Source organism: Streptopelia decaocto (assembly GCF_964273445.1).
Source record: "Streptopelia decaocto genome assembly, chromosome: 2".
In the NCBI taxonomy this organism is placed as follows: Eukaryota; Metazoa; Chordata; class Aves; order Columbiformes; family Columbidae; genus Streptopelia; species Streptopelia decaocto.
The window spans coordinates 28,411,252-28,426,428 of record NC_138655.1 but is presented as its reverse complement, the minus strand read 5'-3'; the positions used below and the strand labels follow the sequence as shown (position 1 = coordinate 28,426,428).

Genomic DNA, 15,177 nt, shown 5'->3' with positions numbered 1-15,177 from the left:
GGCCGCCAGCCCAGTGCGGGTGGGGAAGTGAGCGAGGCGGGCAGTCTGCGCATGCGCGCCTCGCTCGCGGCCGTCCCGGGCGGGGCGTGCCCGGTCAGTGTGGGCGTGGCCGCCGCGGGGCCAGGGTCGCAGCTGCGCTGTGCCCGGCCCGGCAGGTGAGGAGAGCTGAGGTGCGGGGTCTGGCTGCGGGCTGCAGCGTGCAGCTGTGCGGGATGGGACGGGGCGTTGTCTGCGGGCGGGGCAGAACAGAGCGCTCGGGGGCCCATCTCCTTTCCGTACCTCAGGGACGAGTCCTCCCCCCGTGCAGGGCGTTTGCCAACCCGTTTGCCGCGGGGTTCGCTTCCCCCTCTGGCTCGGGGAGAAGGAGTTCATGTCTCCCGCGCCTCGTTCCTCTGGCTGCCGCCTCGTACAGTGAGAACCGTGTGGGGTGGGAGGCAGGGCCGGGCCGGGGCCGCCCCTCCCCGCTGCGGGCGACGGTTCGCGGCTGCCCCAACCGCCTCCTCTTGTGAAATGTCCCTTCGGGTGGCCGGGCCGCTCCAGCGCCCGGGACAGGCCGCGCTCTGCCGGGAACCGGACACGAACTTGTGCAGAGCTCCAGGAATCGGTCGGCTGGTTCGCGGTCCCTCAGGTAGCGAAACTCGGTGAAGTTAAAAGGCTGTACCCGGAACGTTTAAATCCTGGGTGCCGGTCTTTGCGGTGGTGTAACGCGTCTCTGAAAAGTGCCCTCACCCTTCAGAAAGGAAGCTGTCAGATGTCATCATCATTCCTTAAAAAAACATACACTGTTCTTCCTGAGCTGCTGTTAGAGTGGGTTGTTGTATTTTCTTTCTTTACGGTTTCATGATATGTGTAAAACAAACCTTGACTGGTATGCGTGTTGTCATAATTTACTCTTCCACTAGGAAAAAAATGAAGGCTCTTCACTTTTGCTTCCATGCTCATATCTTCAAAGTGCATTAAGTATCCTCAAGGTAATATGCACCGCACCGCCTCCAAAACTTATATTTGTTTTCCTGAAAGTTCAAAAGATATTTCTGTGGTGGTAAAAAGAAAAAAAGTTTGTTTACTGAAAGTAATTAGAGTCAAACTTAATCCCAGATACTTTTTTGTTTTCAGTTGAAGCTTTAGATGTTAACTTTATATATATATATAATCACAGATGTAAGATGTTTCAAGGGTATGAAGAACACCAGCAAGCATTAGAAGAAAAAAAAAAAAGTAAGCAAGAAAGATGTGTAGAGGGGCAAGGGAAACCAGACAGAGTTGGGGTTTTCGTTTGGTTTTGGGTTTGTATTTTTTGTTTGTTTGGTATTTGGTTTTTTTTGTTTGTTTTGTTTGGGAAGGTTTTTGTGTTTTGTTGTTTTTTGGTTTGTTTTTTGTGTTTTTTTTTTCTTTCATTATGGTGTTAGGGAGAATGCAGTGTTTTCCCAACAAGTATGTTTGTGTTAAATATCTCAGGATTGATCTATATAAATGCATTATATGTGACTGTTAGACTAATTTTAGTTCAGCTGTTGAAAGCAAAAGTGCATTTCTGGTAGGTTGAGTAACTAAGCCATTATTAAATGTCATCTGCCAGAATTCCAAGGTAGCAGTGCTGTACCACGGTGTTTTTACAGCCTTGTGTTATGTTGAAGGTGTTACTGTTTCTCCAGAATTTAAGACTAGAGGGGAGCCATATTAGCTGTTTTGTACAAACAACAACAAAGATCCTTCTTTCAGGGGTAATACAACTAAAATCTCAACTCCACAAGTAATAACTCCATGTTATTACTTGGAGTGGAGTTCAGTTTCTTTTTTGTCCTTTATTCTGATTTAGAATCAGATGCTATCATTACCATGGTTTCCTTTAGGGACAAAGTTAAGTAGTAAGATTTTTTTTTTTTTTTCTTCTTATTGTGTTTGTTTTTCAGTTAAAGTCAGGATCCTCTTATGACACAAATAATACGCGGTTGAGTTAGTATTTGTAAGTATTAGTTTCTGTTAAACCCGACAAAGTTACTTCTGTTCTTGAATCGATTGGGCTAAGATTAATGATGGCCCCTTCTAGCATCACATTTGAAGTTGTGGGGCTTGTGGAAATGAGTAGACAGGAAGTAGAATTATGGTGCTCTTTACTGTTTTATGTTTAATTTATTTGGTTTGTCTTGAATGTTTAGGTGAGATGCTGTTGCTCAGGTATTTAAAAATGGCATTATTAAGCATGTGGAGGATTTCTGAATATTGGAGTTTTGGGGCCGAGTTGCTGGGTCTGAGCTGTTTAAGACATAGCCTTAATGATTTGGATCACTTGCTTCATACTTTCTTCTGTGGATGAAAGAGGACTGTCTCCTGTAGATCCTTCCCATCCATCCTGTAGCTGGATCGAGTGCACATGTTCCCTCAGTGCTTTATCCAAGGCACAGTTAGGAGCCAGCTGAATTAGTTGTAGTGGTGGCAACTTGCTTCTGGTGCTTCTCACATCCGGGAGGGTTGTTAGCAAGTCTTCATGGTAGGTGATTAGCATATGGCAATAATCTGATGGTTCCAGGAAGCAGCGTGATTGCTGTGTGCCCATGTTCACAGCCACTGCCCAGATACATGCAGAGCATGTATGATGCCTCCCAGCACACTGAATGCAGAGCACAAGTAGCTGCTGCAGTACAGAATTGCAGGACAGCTGACTGGAGAGTTCTTCTTTGCCTATAGTAAGGTTTGAAATACATCTGGGCTATAGTAAAATGTAACTTTGTGATTGTCAGTTTGAAGTTAGTGTTATTTTTTATGCTGAGATACAAAATGATATGCTGGACCATTGTGGGGTAGTGTTTTTATGTGTTTTTCTTAGGCAGCCTTTATCAGTATAGGAAAGCATAGGTTTCTTAGAGTGTAAGCCACATTGGGAGCTTGTAAGCTGCTGATTTTGGTCTACTTACTTTACATCTTATTGGAAAAAAAATGAATAGGACAAGAAAAAGGAAATTTGATCTTTGTTCTTAAAATGTTAAAGGGCTTTTCTTGCTGGACTTTTGAAATATCTAATTTATTTTATTTTTTTACTTTCTTTGCTAACAAAGGCTCTGAGTTTCCCTTAAATAATATTTACAGTGCTGCTGTCATGGACACATGAAACTGTTGGACAAGTTATGTATTTTGAGAGGAGCTGTAGTTCCTCAAAGTATATAAATTTGAACTTGTTTCTTTGATTGATATATGGGGATAACAGTTATCGGTTTTAATTTCCTTTCATTTCACATTTTAACGCTACCATTGAAGCTTTAGTTTTCTACCAAGAAACCCAGAGGCAGACCTCTGAGGTATGTTAACCATGAACTAATTTTTAAGAACTGTTTTTTGTAACCATGAAGTGTTACAACATGCCAGACTTGAAATGGACTATAGGAAGGATTAGTCTAAAACATGTGCTCACTTGCTTCTTGTTTCTGCAGTAAAACACAGCAAGTTTTAGTGAGATACAAGTTTTTCTTTCTTCTGGATAATGTTAATTATGTAGAGTCAGTCAGTGGCTCTACACAGAGAAACTGCAGTGAAGAATACACCATTTAAGATACTATTTAAATTACATAATTGATAAATTGTTTTCTGTAAAGTAATTGACCTAAAAATACTTAGATAAAACATATATGCAGAAAATACATTTTCTCTTTGATGAATCCTGTCTGCTTAAAAGAACTAAATTTTGAAGTCAGGAAATCTTTGTTTCTTAATTTTATTATTCAGGGCACAATATTATCTTTTATAGTTTAGCTCACTTGGATCAAAACATCACCCAAAATGCTTAAAATCCTTTTGTGTGAGAAGGATGCGTTAAAGATATTCCTAAAGAGTGAACACACATATTCAGGAAAAAAAGGTCAATGGAAGGATATTTAGAAATGGCTTTTTCTAAGTCATCTTGTGAACAGGCATCCTAGAAGTCAAAATTAAGAGTTTCTGGGGGATTTTTTTAAAGTAGAATTCCAAATGTGTTCTTTGGTAATGTAACTTAATTTATTTCCATGTTGTCTGTCCAGGTTCATGGGAAGTACTTAATAGTCCAAGAAAGATCGGACCACTTCTTGCGTGTGGCACTGACTTTTTCAGTCTGGCACATTTTACATAAAATGCTTAAGTGTAGCATTAAGGCGAAGATTAGCTGATCAGGAATAGACTTTATTAGCAAGTTCTGAAATGTTTCTCCTGCTTTTTCTGTGTCCGTCTGGGCCTTGAGGTAACTACAAAATATGGATTTTTGGTCTTAGTAGTTCACAGGATCTAGGAAATGTTCTGTGACAGCACAGGCTTATATCGGAGCAGGTTTGAGACTTGTGACCAAAGGCAGTGACACTAAAGCCAGCTATTCTAATAAAAAGGACTATTGAGCTGTCATCTGGGCCCACTCTGGTGTGCTTTACCTCACTTCATGGTGTACCCTGCATGGAGGACAAACAGTTGATAGTTTGATAAAAGCAGAGGTTTTAATTATATTTGGCCAATGGGGAGCATAGTTACTTTCATAACAATAACTAATTGAATAAATAAGTCTCTTGTTATGTGATGTAATTTCCTGGCAGTCAAGGCTCATCCCACCAGAGACCAAACAATATCATCTGTCCATGTGAAGTTATTCCGTTGTCCCAAATGTGCAAGTAATCCAGTCATGTATCTAGAATATTGTGCAGGGGAGCAGCTTTTTTATTCTTCCTTTCTCTGTGTGTTAAAGGATGCTTTTTGCACAGCAACTCTTTTGCTAAATCTGCTCTTTTCCCACATTAGATGCATAGTGGAAGAGTCAGTGACATGTGGAGGAGGAGACGAAATGTGTCTCAATGCAAGTTTGAATTCTGTTGAATTTAGTGAAAACCCTTTCTACTTGCTGTTGCAGCATCGGTGGGTATTAAAGCATAATTTTGTCAGCAGAAAGTTGTTTTTCTGGAAACTGCAATTACGGAATTGTGCACTGGTCTGCACTGGATTCTGTGGGCAAAGCCACTGACTGTTAATGAGCTCTGTCTGGCAGCCAGGAAAGCAATAGGGAACGGAAAATACCAGTATAAAAAGAGAACCAGGAAAAAGGGAGCAGACTACTTTTAAAAGGTATGCATTCCTAGCCTAAAAAACATTGGTTTAAAAACAATTTAAATACTTAGAACTTGGAGCTTCACTTCTTTTTTCCTCAAGGACAGTGACTGAAACTTGGTAAAGTCATGGGAGCAAGATACTCAAAGATGGAATCATGTTTAGGTGTTTGGGAGGTGCAGGAGCATTTCCATGAATCTGACATTCTTCTTAACAATAACAGATGTTTAAGTGGCTCCTTTACAGTTGATTTATATTTACTTCATTCTCCAAAAGGTCCATTTCTGAGATAGCAAGACAGAGATGGAGAGTCAACACGTTAACTGTGTGTGTGGAATACAGGAAGCCTCAGGAAAATTCTGTCAGCCCACAGTGTTTTCTTTCTCCTGTTTTCAGTTCATCGTTCTTTTTCCCATCTTCCTTTTCCTTTTTACCTCTAAAAAAAGTTCTCCTGCAGCAAAAGTCATGTGAATGCAGTGAAAGGAAGAGAGATGGATTGGGTTAGGTAAAGTTTCGTGTTCAAGTACACTATATGTGTATAATGCAAGTGAAGTGGCTAGAGAGAAGCAGATGCCTTCCTCATTCTGTTGACTGTCAAGGGCAATTGTACTGTAGAGGTTCACCTCCCAAAGAGGTGTTGGGAATAATCAACTGTATTCCCAAGGAGTATAATTGTAGAGGTTTTTTTTTTCTATATATAGAAAATAACTGCTGCTCAGACCTAATTAGACTTGCAAATAGATGGTATCCCAGAGTGGGGTTCATAATTGATAATGAAGTTGTCTCTGTAGTTTCCTAATATCTGCCCGCCTTTTCAGTTCCAGTGGAGAATAACTGAGATACTTAGGAGGAAATGTGAGAAAGCTTTCAGTTGTGTTTTTTGTTTTTTTTTTTTTTTTTTAAATAAACCTCCAGAAAGAACACTTCCTCCTCATTCTGGGTCGTTCCTTGACTTCAGAGTCGTTTATCCTTATTATTTAAAATTGTAGTTGTTTTTTAGGATTTACTAAAGCATGATCACCTGTTCATCCATTAAACTCCTTTTCCAATTCTGCCATCTTCATGGCTTCAGCATTTTGTTATAAAGATTTGGTGGAGGAGTATATCATATGATTTTTTTCCTTAGTCATTAAAATATTGTTAATATCTACGTTATACGATACTGGAATTCATGTGCGTTTTACAAAATGTAATTTAAAGGTTGTGAAGTTTTATTGTCAGTAGTTCAAACTACTGTACTTTCTTTCTTGTGTATCCTGTTCCTCAAGCATTCTAAGAAACCTGATCTTATGTGTGGATTTTGAAACAAAGTTTTACACCTATGCTACAAAGCCAAGAATATGACAGTAATACTGTAATGTTGGTACATCATAAATCTTTAAATTTGCATTTGGAGCTTCAAATCTCTCTCCTGACAAGCTAATGATTCTAATGATCAGTCAGAGAATTAATGCATTGTGACAATCCCATTGTTTGCTTTATAGTCTATTTTTAAAATAATGATTTCTGTTGCTGCTTTCTAGATTAACAAATGGCGGCACAGTGTGTGACAAAGGTGGAGCTGACTATTTCCTGCACCAATCTCTTGGATAAAGATGTTGGATCCAAGTCAGACCCGCTGTGTGTGCTTCTCCAGAACACAAGTGGTCAGCAGTGGTATGAGGTACAGTGTGACGCTTCTCCTGAATCTGCTAAAAACAGTCTAACTTGTTGGACCTTTTAAAACACTGAAGTGTACGATTTCATTAAAATATTTTAATTTTATGCCAGCACCTCTGAATACTTTTCTTTAAATTATATTACTTACACAGGTAGAATATTAATAATAGTTTTCTAATAAATTCTTACACCTGTCTGATTTTTAGCGGTTCCCCCAGCCATGTGTGGACCAACAGAAGAAGCCTTCCACATAAACACATAAAATGTGCTTTTATAAATATAGTACTCCAAAACTAAGGTCTTATCCTGGATATGACATTTTACCATTTTTATGCTGGTCTTCCGTATGCAAGAGTAGATATTCCTCGCCAGGAACAAAGAAAAACAGGTCCTCAAATATCTTTGGCCTATAGCAGTGGGTTTTGTAATACAGTGTGGTCATTTATATTTCATGAAAGGTTTGTAGGAATATGTCTTTACCCTAAGAAGAACTTTTTAAAGTCTTTAATAGTATGTTGTTTGATTTGAGTACTTGTTTGGTTGGTGAAATATCGGATAAAGCAATATCTTTCTAAATGCAGGTTGATCGCACAGAAAGAGTTAAGAATTCCTTGAACCCAAAGTTTGCCAAGAAATTCCTAGTTGATTACTATTTTGAGCTTGTTCAGAAGTTTAAATTTGGAATATATGACATCGATAACAAAACTTTTGATCTGAGTGATGACGACTTCTTAGGAGAATTTGAGTGTACACTGGGACAAGTAAGTATGCAGCCTGATTTTCTTCAGAATTAAGAAAATATGAGTTAATGCAATTATTTTATCTTAAATTTATAACTATGTTGTATAGTAGGGGGTACTCTTAAATTTAATAGGATTCCCTTCATTTGTTTTTTCAAGCCTCAGTTCAGTGTATATATATTTTATTTGCAAAAGGTCTTGAGATGATATCCTGAAATGTACTCTCAAATGGTGAATGTCTGAAAGTAAGTGGACTGTCAGTGAGCAGAAAGTAGTAGTTGCTGTTTATTTACTCTGATACTCCTATTCTTATTTTTATGCTCTGTGGAAAGAGAATAGGTGTATAGCAACATGGGAGTGTTCACAAGGGTCATGTTAACCTTGTAATTTGCTTTCCACTCAAGGCAAGCAGTGATTCTGGTTCTGCCTACTGTTGATTTCGCTTCTGTTTCCCTGTCAAATTCTGCTATTGGTGCTATCACAGTCAGGCAACTTCTTTTTAACTTGTTCTTTCTGATAGATCCTTTGAAGGCATTTCTTCTCATCACAATCTTCTTGGGTTTTTTCTTCCCTTGTGTCTAAAGTCCTTTTATTTTAAGTGCATTATGAAGATGGAGGTGTTGGAAAATGAAATTCAGTAACAATTTAAAATTAATTATTCATTCTTAAAGTAAAGAAGGACCTGTAGAATGAGTTAGACATGCTTCTGAGAAAGCATTGCCTGAAGAGGATAAAATAAAATCAACTAGAAACAGTGCAGGGGGAGGCTGATGTTCGTTTGCATGCAAACATTGTGTTTATACATCTGTTTGCTGAAGCCCTTTCTAAAATGTAGCTTACATGTGTTTGAATAGTATGTATGAAAAACTTCATAACAATTTGAGATGGAAACTTCAGGTGTTATGTTTGTCCATGTATGTGTATCATGTTACTATAAACCACTTTATTTCATATTGCTCCTGAAACTTTGCATCTGTTCATCTGCCTATGTATTTTAAAATTTTGAAGTATATCAAGTATTACCTATTTATTCATAGGTGGTCAGGGGAAGTGAATGTAATGCTGTCATCTTCATGATGAAGGAAAAATGAAAATATCTCACTGTCTCATTCCTTCAAAAATTTGGGTTAATGATGCTTGATACTCAAATTTTGTCTTGGCAGATAGTTTCTAGCAGAACTCTAACAAAACCATTAGTACTTAAAAATGGCAGACCTGCTGGAAGAGGAAGTATTACGGTAAGACAATTAAGACAGTAAATCTCTTCAGTGATTATCCTTAAATATTTTAGGGGGAATTTTTTTTTGTTTGTTAGTAGCTTGAACACAGTGTGTCTAAACTACAGTGCTGCAAAAAGTATCTTGAAGCATTTTTTCCCTCATTAATATTTCTTTGTCATCCAAAAGGAGAGCAGCCCACCTTCTGATTCTATAAGTTTAATTGCATCCATCAAAATAATTAGGGCATTGGATCTGCTACTATTTGGGCAGTATCTTTAATTGTCATCTTCTAGTGAATCCCAATGTCAAATCAAATTGTTCTTCCCTTCCCCCACCCAACTTTTAATGCTTCATTTGTGAGAAAACATGATTTTTTTAAATGGACCTGTCATAGGAGTGTTGTATATATAAGAAAACTATGTAGTTCCTGAATACAAAATGAGTTTTTAAATTTTCTTTGCCTGTCCAGATTACAGCAGAAGAAGTAAAGGATAACAGGGTGGTTATACTGGAAGTAGAAGCAAGGAAACTGGACAATAAGGTATTTAAGTACTTTCTGTCTCTTTGATAAAGTAGTAAAATCAGAATCTTGTCAAAGCAGGAAAAAATAAAATGTTTTTTTCTTGTTTTTTTCTAAAATAATTAAATCCATTGTGGCAGGTTGCAAACCCCCCTCTCTCCCCCTCCCTCCTTCAGTATGGAAGGAGTATGCACATCTCCCTCTCTCTCTGCTACTTGAGGCTAACAGCTTCTTTTGTTTGGCCCCAGAGCACCCTGGCCAGGGCCATTCGGAGAAGGGAGTGCCGAGGCGCCAGTGAGCCGCTGGGTGCCTGTGGCCAGTGTGGGGGATGTTTGGAGGCTTCAGGGGCACCCCACAGGTGGGGGTGCAGAGAAGCTTCTGGAATGCCTACAGTCAGATCTGATCAGCCAGTATAAAAACAGGACTCTCGTCGAGACTCCGCCCATTGTCGCGGGTCTCTCGGAGCATGAGCAAGATGCTGCTGCCGAGAGCCCCTTCCCGGGATGGGGACTCCGCTTGCCTTGCCGCCACGGGTGTGAGTAAAACTTCTCGCAGGATTGCGAGTATATTTATACTTTTCGTGCACATGAGCACGTGTAACTTTCCGTGCTCAATATGAGCACTTGTAAAATTAATCCTCGCGTATTCGCGGGTGTATTTTCCTCCCGTGCTTCCACATAAGCACGTGTAATATTCCGTGCACGTTTGCACGTGTAAGTAAATTAACCCTCGCAGGATTGCGAGTATATTATAAATTTACCCTCGCAGAATCGCGAGTGTACACTTTCTGTACTCACTACGAGTACGTGTATCTCTTTAAAAATAAACCCACATCGTGTTCAGGCAAGTGTGTACTCCTCCGGGACTCAGGGACGGCTCCGGCATTGTTTTGGGTGAAGTCATGTGCATGCACTCTGTGGACCGCCTGTTGTATTAGTTGCTGCCCCTTAATAATTTTCCTCAACTGATATCCGAACCTGTATTTAAGTCACTTTTGGAGTGCTAAAACCCTGTTTCTCACCGGTTTACTAAAAGTTGTTTTGGACCCTGTTGTCCCTTAAACTAACCTCGGGGTGCCTCCGTGACATCCATTAATATTTTTCTTACACAAAAAAAGAAACTGAAGAAAAATTGCTTCAGAGTAACTCCATTGACTCTTGAAATGAAACATAACATGTTTCTAAATAAGAAAAGTGCATTGTAGGGATATTCTGTGAATAGCATGCTTCCATTTAAATGTAAATCTTTACATTTAATCATAAAGATCAGGGAGTTTTATGCAATATTCAAACCAATGGACATACCAAATTATTAGCTCTTAGCGCTCTCAAATAAATGGTGAAGAGTGTACTTGGAATGTATAAATCTGTTATGTTACGTATTTTTGGGCTTTTAAAACTTTTAAAAACAAACAACAAAGAAAAAGATTTTTTTTTTTTTTCTGTTTGATTTAGTGATATTTTTTTGAACTGGATGAAATCCTTAGTTTCCTAACTATCCATCATAGTGCTCTTTAGTATAAGTATTCTTTGGCTTGAACTGTCAGATATTACATATGTGGACACTGCAGAAATTTTATCCTCAATTGACCGATATGCCCTGTTTTCTTCCACTCTTTCACAGGTTGTAATATAGTCAGACTTGCATTTCTTCATCTAAAGCTTTCGTGTTCCCTGATTATTTAGTGTTTTTGTTAATCTAAGTGTGTTTTAACTAGCTTTTAATGGAATTCATGCCACAGGCTGTTCTGGGATAATTATGTGTTCTTTAAATACAGGATTTTTTTGGAAAATCAGATCCTTATCTGGAATTCCACAAGCAGACTGGAGATGGAAACTGGGTGATGGTTCACAGAACAGAGGTAGGATATTTTCAGTAAACAGCCTAGAGATTTAGGTTATTTGATTTCCAGTGTGTCACAGTGCCTGACAAGAAGAAGAGAATGGTCTGGTAGTTGACATGCAGACCAGCTAGAAATCACCTCAGCTCTTCCTCTGATTTTTCTGATAGGATGGGAAGCCTGCCTTACTCTGATTTTTGTTTATGTCATCCTATTTTTAAAGGCAAAAACTTCTTCTTTTCCCTCCAAATATTGTGCACAGGGACGTGTGTCTCAGTGCTCCTCTGAGGTTAGAACTTGGGCGTTTCTGTGCCTATGTGGTCCTTATGTCAGTGTTACCTGGCTGTGCTGTTTGCTAATTAAGGTAATTATACCCAATGCTTGCACAGCAAGGGCAAGCCAAGGTTAGTGCTGAGTGAGGGGAAACGTGCAGCAGCAGCAGCAGCAGCAGCAGCAGCAGCAGCAGCAGCAGCAGCAGCAGCAGCAGCAGCAGCAGCAGCAGCAGCAGCAGCAGCAGCCTTCCTTCCACCCAGGAGGAGGTTCCAAATGTCTCACAGTGGTGGAGGCTCAGGCTCTGGTCGCTGCTGAGGTTCTGTGTGCATTCAGGGCGGTGACCGTGTTAATTTTGAAGCACAGATGTTGAAGAAGTACAAATCCTTTTAGTGTCAGATGTATAAAACCTATTTCTCTCATGAGGTAGTTCTTCTATGTAAAACATATCTTTTCTATGAGGATTACAGTTGTCTTCAATTGCAGTAACGGATCCAGAATTTACTGTTCCAGCCTGGAACTGTCTGGAGGATTAGATTTTTATGTTGCAGGTTTTAAAACCTTTTCATGTTATTAACTATTATTTACTGGTTTCATTTTCAAAAGAGAAATTTTTTTCTCTGCACTCCTACAGTGCTGGAAGTGTTACTATTACGAGTATGATTAAGTAAGTATTGCTTGTTACTTGCATTTTCTTGTGCTTTCTAAGATCATTATTTGGTGTATTGGGTATATTACAGATACTTTCTAGTTAACAAATTCTGAAGATCCTTCAGTATTCTTAAATATCACTTATTTAGCATTCAGCTTGAGACACTGTGTGCAGCAGGGTCTTTCTTTCCCTTTGTGCATTGTTTCTGCTTAACTGTATAATGAATTTATTGAGGGAACATGTCCATAAGTAGAATGTCAGAATAAATATAAAGTGGAGTGAATTGCAATCTCTAGGGCACCGATATATTAAGAAATTCTGGTGTAATCTTTTTCCGTATCTTTTTGGTAAGTCACGCTTTTATATATATTTACGTGTATGTATGTATGTCTGTGCTTTTTTTAAAAAAAACCCAATACTTATGTAACAATAAAGAAATTTAACTTTTTGCGGTATAGGAGCTGAATGGTAAAGTAGATCCTAGTGCAGTGTAGGAGGATAGGGAGTTGAAGGATGCCATCTCTTTTGGGCAAGAGTTCTGCATGTTAGGAATGTTTAGTTTGTTTATGTCCTGTATGTTTGGATTTGGATTGCAGGAAGGGAGTGACAGCAGCAGTAGTTAACTTAAAAAAATCATGGCATGAGAGTATCACCAATTACAGTAACTACTTTCCACTCTTGTGAACACTACTTGTCTGACTTTTTTTGTTGTTGTTGTTGTTTTTTTTTTTTTTTTACAGGTTATTAAAAACAACCTGAATCCTGTTTGGAGACCCTTCAAAATCTCTCTCAATTCTCTCTGTTACAGTGACATGGATAAGTCAATCAAGGTAGTGTATATGAAATGTGTGTATGAATCAACATGTGGAAAAAAGTAAGATATGTAATAAATGGAAGATGTGCTATTCTAGTTATGGCCTCTTTTTTATTCTTATTTGAAAGTCACAGAAATATGCACGTGCTTTAGGAAAAAACAGTCTCAGGTTTGTGATGTGTTATCCGGTAAAAGATGGTCTTAAAAGTCCGGGAAACCAGTTGATCATAAGTAGTTTTGAAATGTCCTCATTTAGATCATGCAGTTTTTAGTGTTGCATAAGCCATTATTGGTGGTGTTAAGATACTGTATAGTGAAAGATGCGTGGTAAAGGCTGCAGTATGCTTTGTTCTATGTTAAGGATCTTGTAATGTTTTGTTATGGGTGTAACAGGGAGCACTAATTAAATTCTTAATATACTACCTGATACAATTATTTACGCTTAATAGACTAGCTGAGATAACAGATGTAGACCAGATATATTTTATGGATACTAGATGTAGCAACTTTTGTCCTCCAATGAAGCTTGGTCAGAAAGTCAGGGTAACCTGTGAAGTGATAGTTTTACCAGGACTGTTTTTTAACTCTATCTTCAGATCTTACCTTGATTGAATTAAGTTTAACTTCTACATGCTTTTCTTCAGGAATTCCCTTTAGGGGAAGTTAAACAACCAATCCAAGTGCCATTTATAAGTTATTATAAACATGTTAGGAACCTGGTACTTTAGCATTTAAAAAAAAAGCAAAAAAACAAACAAAACAAACAAACAAAAAACATAACCAAAATCAAATTAGTCAAACCACTAGCTGTTATTTCTCTAGGAAGGAAAAATAAGAGCATGATCTGCACGTGACAGGTTTTAGTCATATGACTTGAGGCAGTACTGGAAAATGCTTAATAGCCACAGAGGTCTGGGTGTTAAAAGCACCTGTATAAATTTAAATATGTAATTATAGAGCAGACTAATGAACAACTTTACAAAACCAGAACTTGCTTCCTTTGCTGCTTCTGTGTTTTTTTCCTTCTCATTCCTTTCTGCTTCCCTTTTCCCCCAAATAACTGTGACAGCTCTTATTTTTCTGTAAATATATTTATTTTTTTTCAGTAAACAGCCATACTAAAAGTATAGGCCATTTATTAAAATATTATCTATTAAGATGGAATTATTCTCAGATCTGTCATCATTTTAATAAAGTCTGTTCTTTCGAATCTTACCTTAGAAGTGCAGGTTTATTTCCAGAGGAAACAGATTTTACTTGGAGTTGTTATGGACTTGCAGACAGATGGTAGGATTATGTCTTAACTTAGAAATCTGGGAGCTATCACTTCAAACATTAAAATGTAGACAGAATTGTATTATAATGTTGTTGAAGCATTAAACAATACTTTTAACAGTTTTATATGCGCACAGTTGCACACATAATGGGCTATTTGTTATAGTAAGTAAAAACACCAACTTTTCCATAATGAGTGGCTTTTCACCTGTTTAATGGCTTAGTTTGTGTATCCCCAGCAATGCACAAACCAAGTCAATTCTTTATCTTCCGCATTTACTGCTGTATTCTGTGTGTTTGCAATCAGTGAGGTCTTTCTGTGTTGAAAATGAGTCTTTCATCTGGAGCAAGCATGCCTAGTTCTGCTGGGGAAAAATACATACATATGCAATTTTATCCTGTGGTTCCTTTGTGCTATTGCGTGTCCAGGAGAGCATATGTGGAACAAAAGAAATATTTCTGTCTTGCCTGCAGTAAGTATTGAAAGTTGGCTTAGATGGGTCAAATATATTCAGCAAGACAAACTTTAATCCCTTTAAAAGGGCAAAGAAATAACGGCTAACCGTGAACAGGTATCATAACTTTTGGCTCAGGACATGTCTTCAGTTTTACATTTCAGGTACTGAAGCACTTGGCTGAGTATTTGATTGGCTTAATTTATGGCATTCAAAATAATTTTTACACAGCATCTGCCTTTAACTTTGGTCTGTTGGTACTGTGGCTGCTTGTATGAGATTTAAGTTGCTATACAGTGCATGTGCATGCATTTTATTTATTTTTTGTGCATTCAAAATGTTAGAGTAGTGCAAACTGCAGCATAGAGGTGTGTTCTGCACAGTGTAGAGCTTGTGATCTGCATATCACATTTTGTACTTCAACATTACTGTTTGTTTTCAGAAAGCTAATTCCTCTCAGAAGTTTAACTGTATTTGTTGTTTGCTTTACTTTGTTATTCCTAAATGAAGTGGGCAAGCAGTAATCTAAATTGTTTGTTGAATATATGATAGGATTTTTTCAGTCTGGAAAACTTGATGTGAAAATGGCTGTTCAGTTTAAGCCATACATATTCAGAAAAGTTTTTCTTGGAGTTTGTTTTGATTCCAAATAATAGAGGATGCCTACTTCGACT

At 38.3% G+C, this 15,177-nt stretch overlaps 1 protein-coding gene across 4 annotated transcripts in view; it reads left to right on the top strand.

The window, feature by feature from the left end:
• The first annotated feature begins 33 nt into the window (after positions 1-33).
• Positions 34-15,177, top strand: part of CPNE3 (copine 3) — a 29,706-nt gene continuing 14,562 nt past the window's right edge. Inside the window, exons 1-8 of one of the 4 annotated variants that reach the window (XM_082045007.1) lie at positions 117-155; positions 903-971; positions 6,582-6,721; positions 7,299-7,478; positions 8,621-8,695; positions 9,147-9,218; positions 10,975-11,058; positions 12,700-12,789. In XM_082045007.1, the coding sequence (XP_081901133.1) occupies positions 6,590-6,721; positions 7,299-7,478; positions 8,621-8,695; positions 9,147-9,218; positions 10,975-11,058; positions 12,700-12,789 (633 nt within the window). In that variant the 5' untranslated portion in view covers positions 117-155; positions 903-971; positions 6,582-6,589. Of the gene's footprint in view, positions 171-309; positions 629-902; positions 972-6,581; positions 6,722-7,298; positions 7,479-8,620; positions 8,696-9,146; positions 9,219-10,974; positions 11,059-12,699; positions 12,790-15,177 lie in introns of those variants that run through there. The other 3 variants (XM_082045005.1, XM_082045008.1, XM_082045006.1) reach the window with 3 other exon arrangements.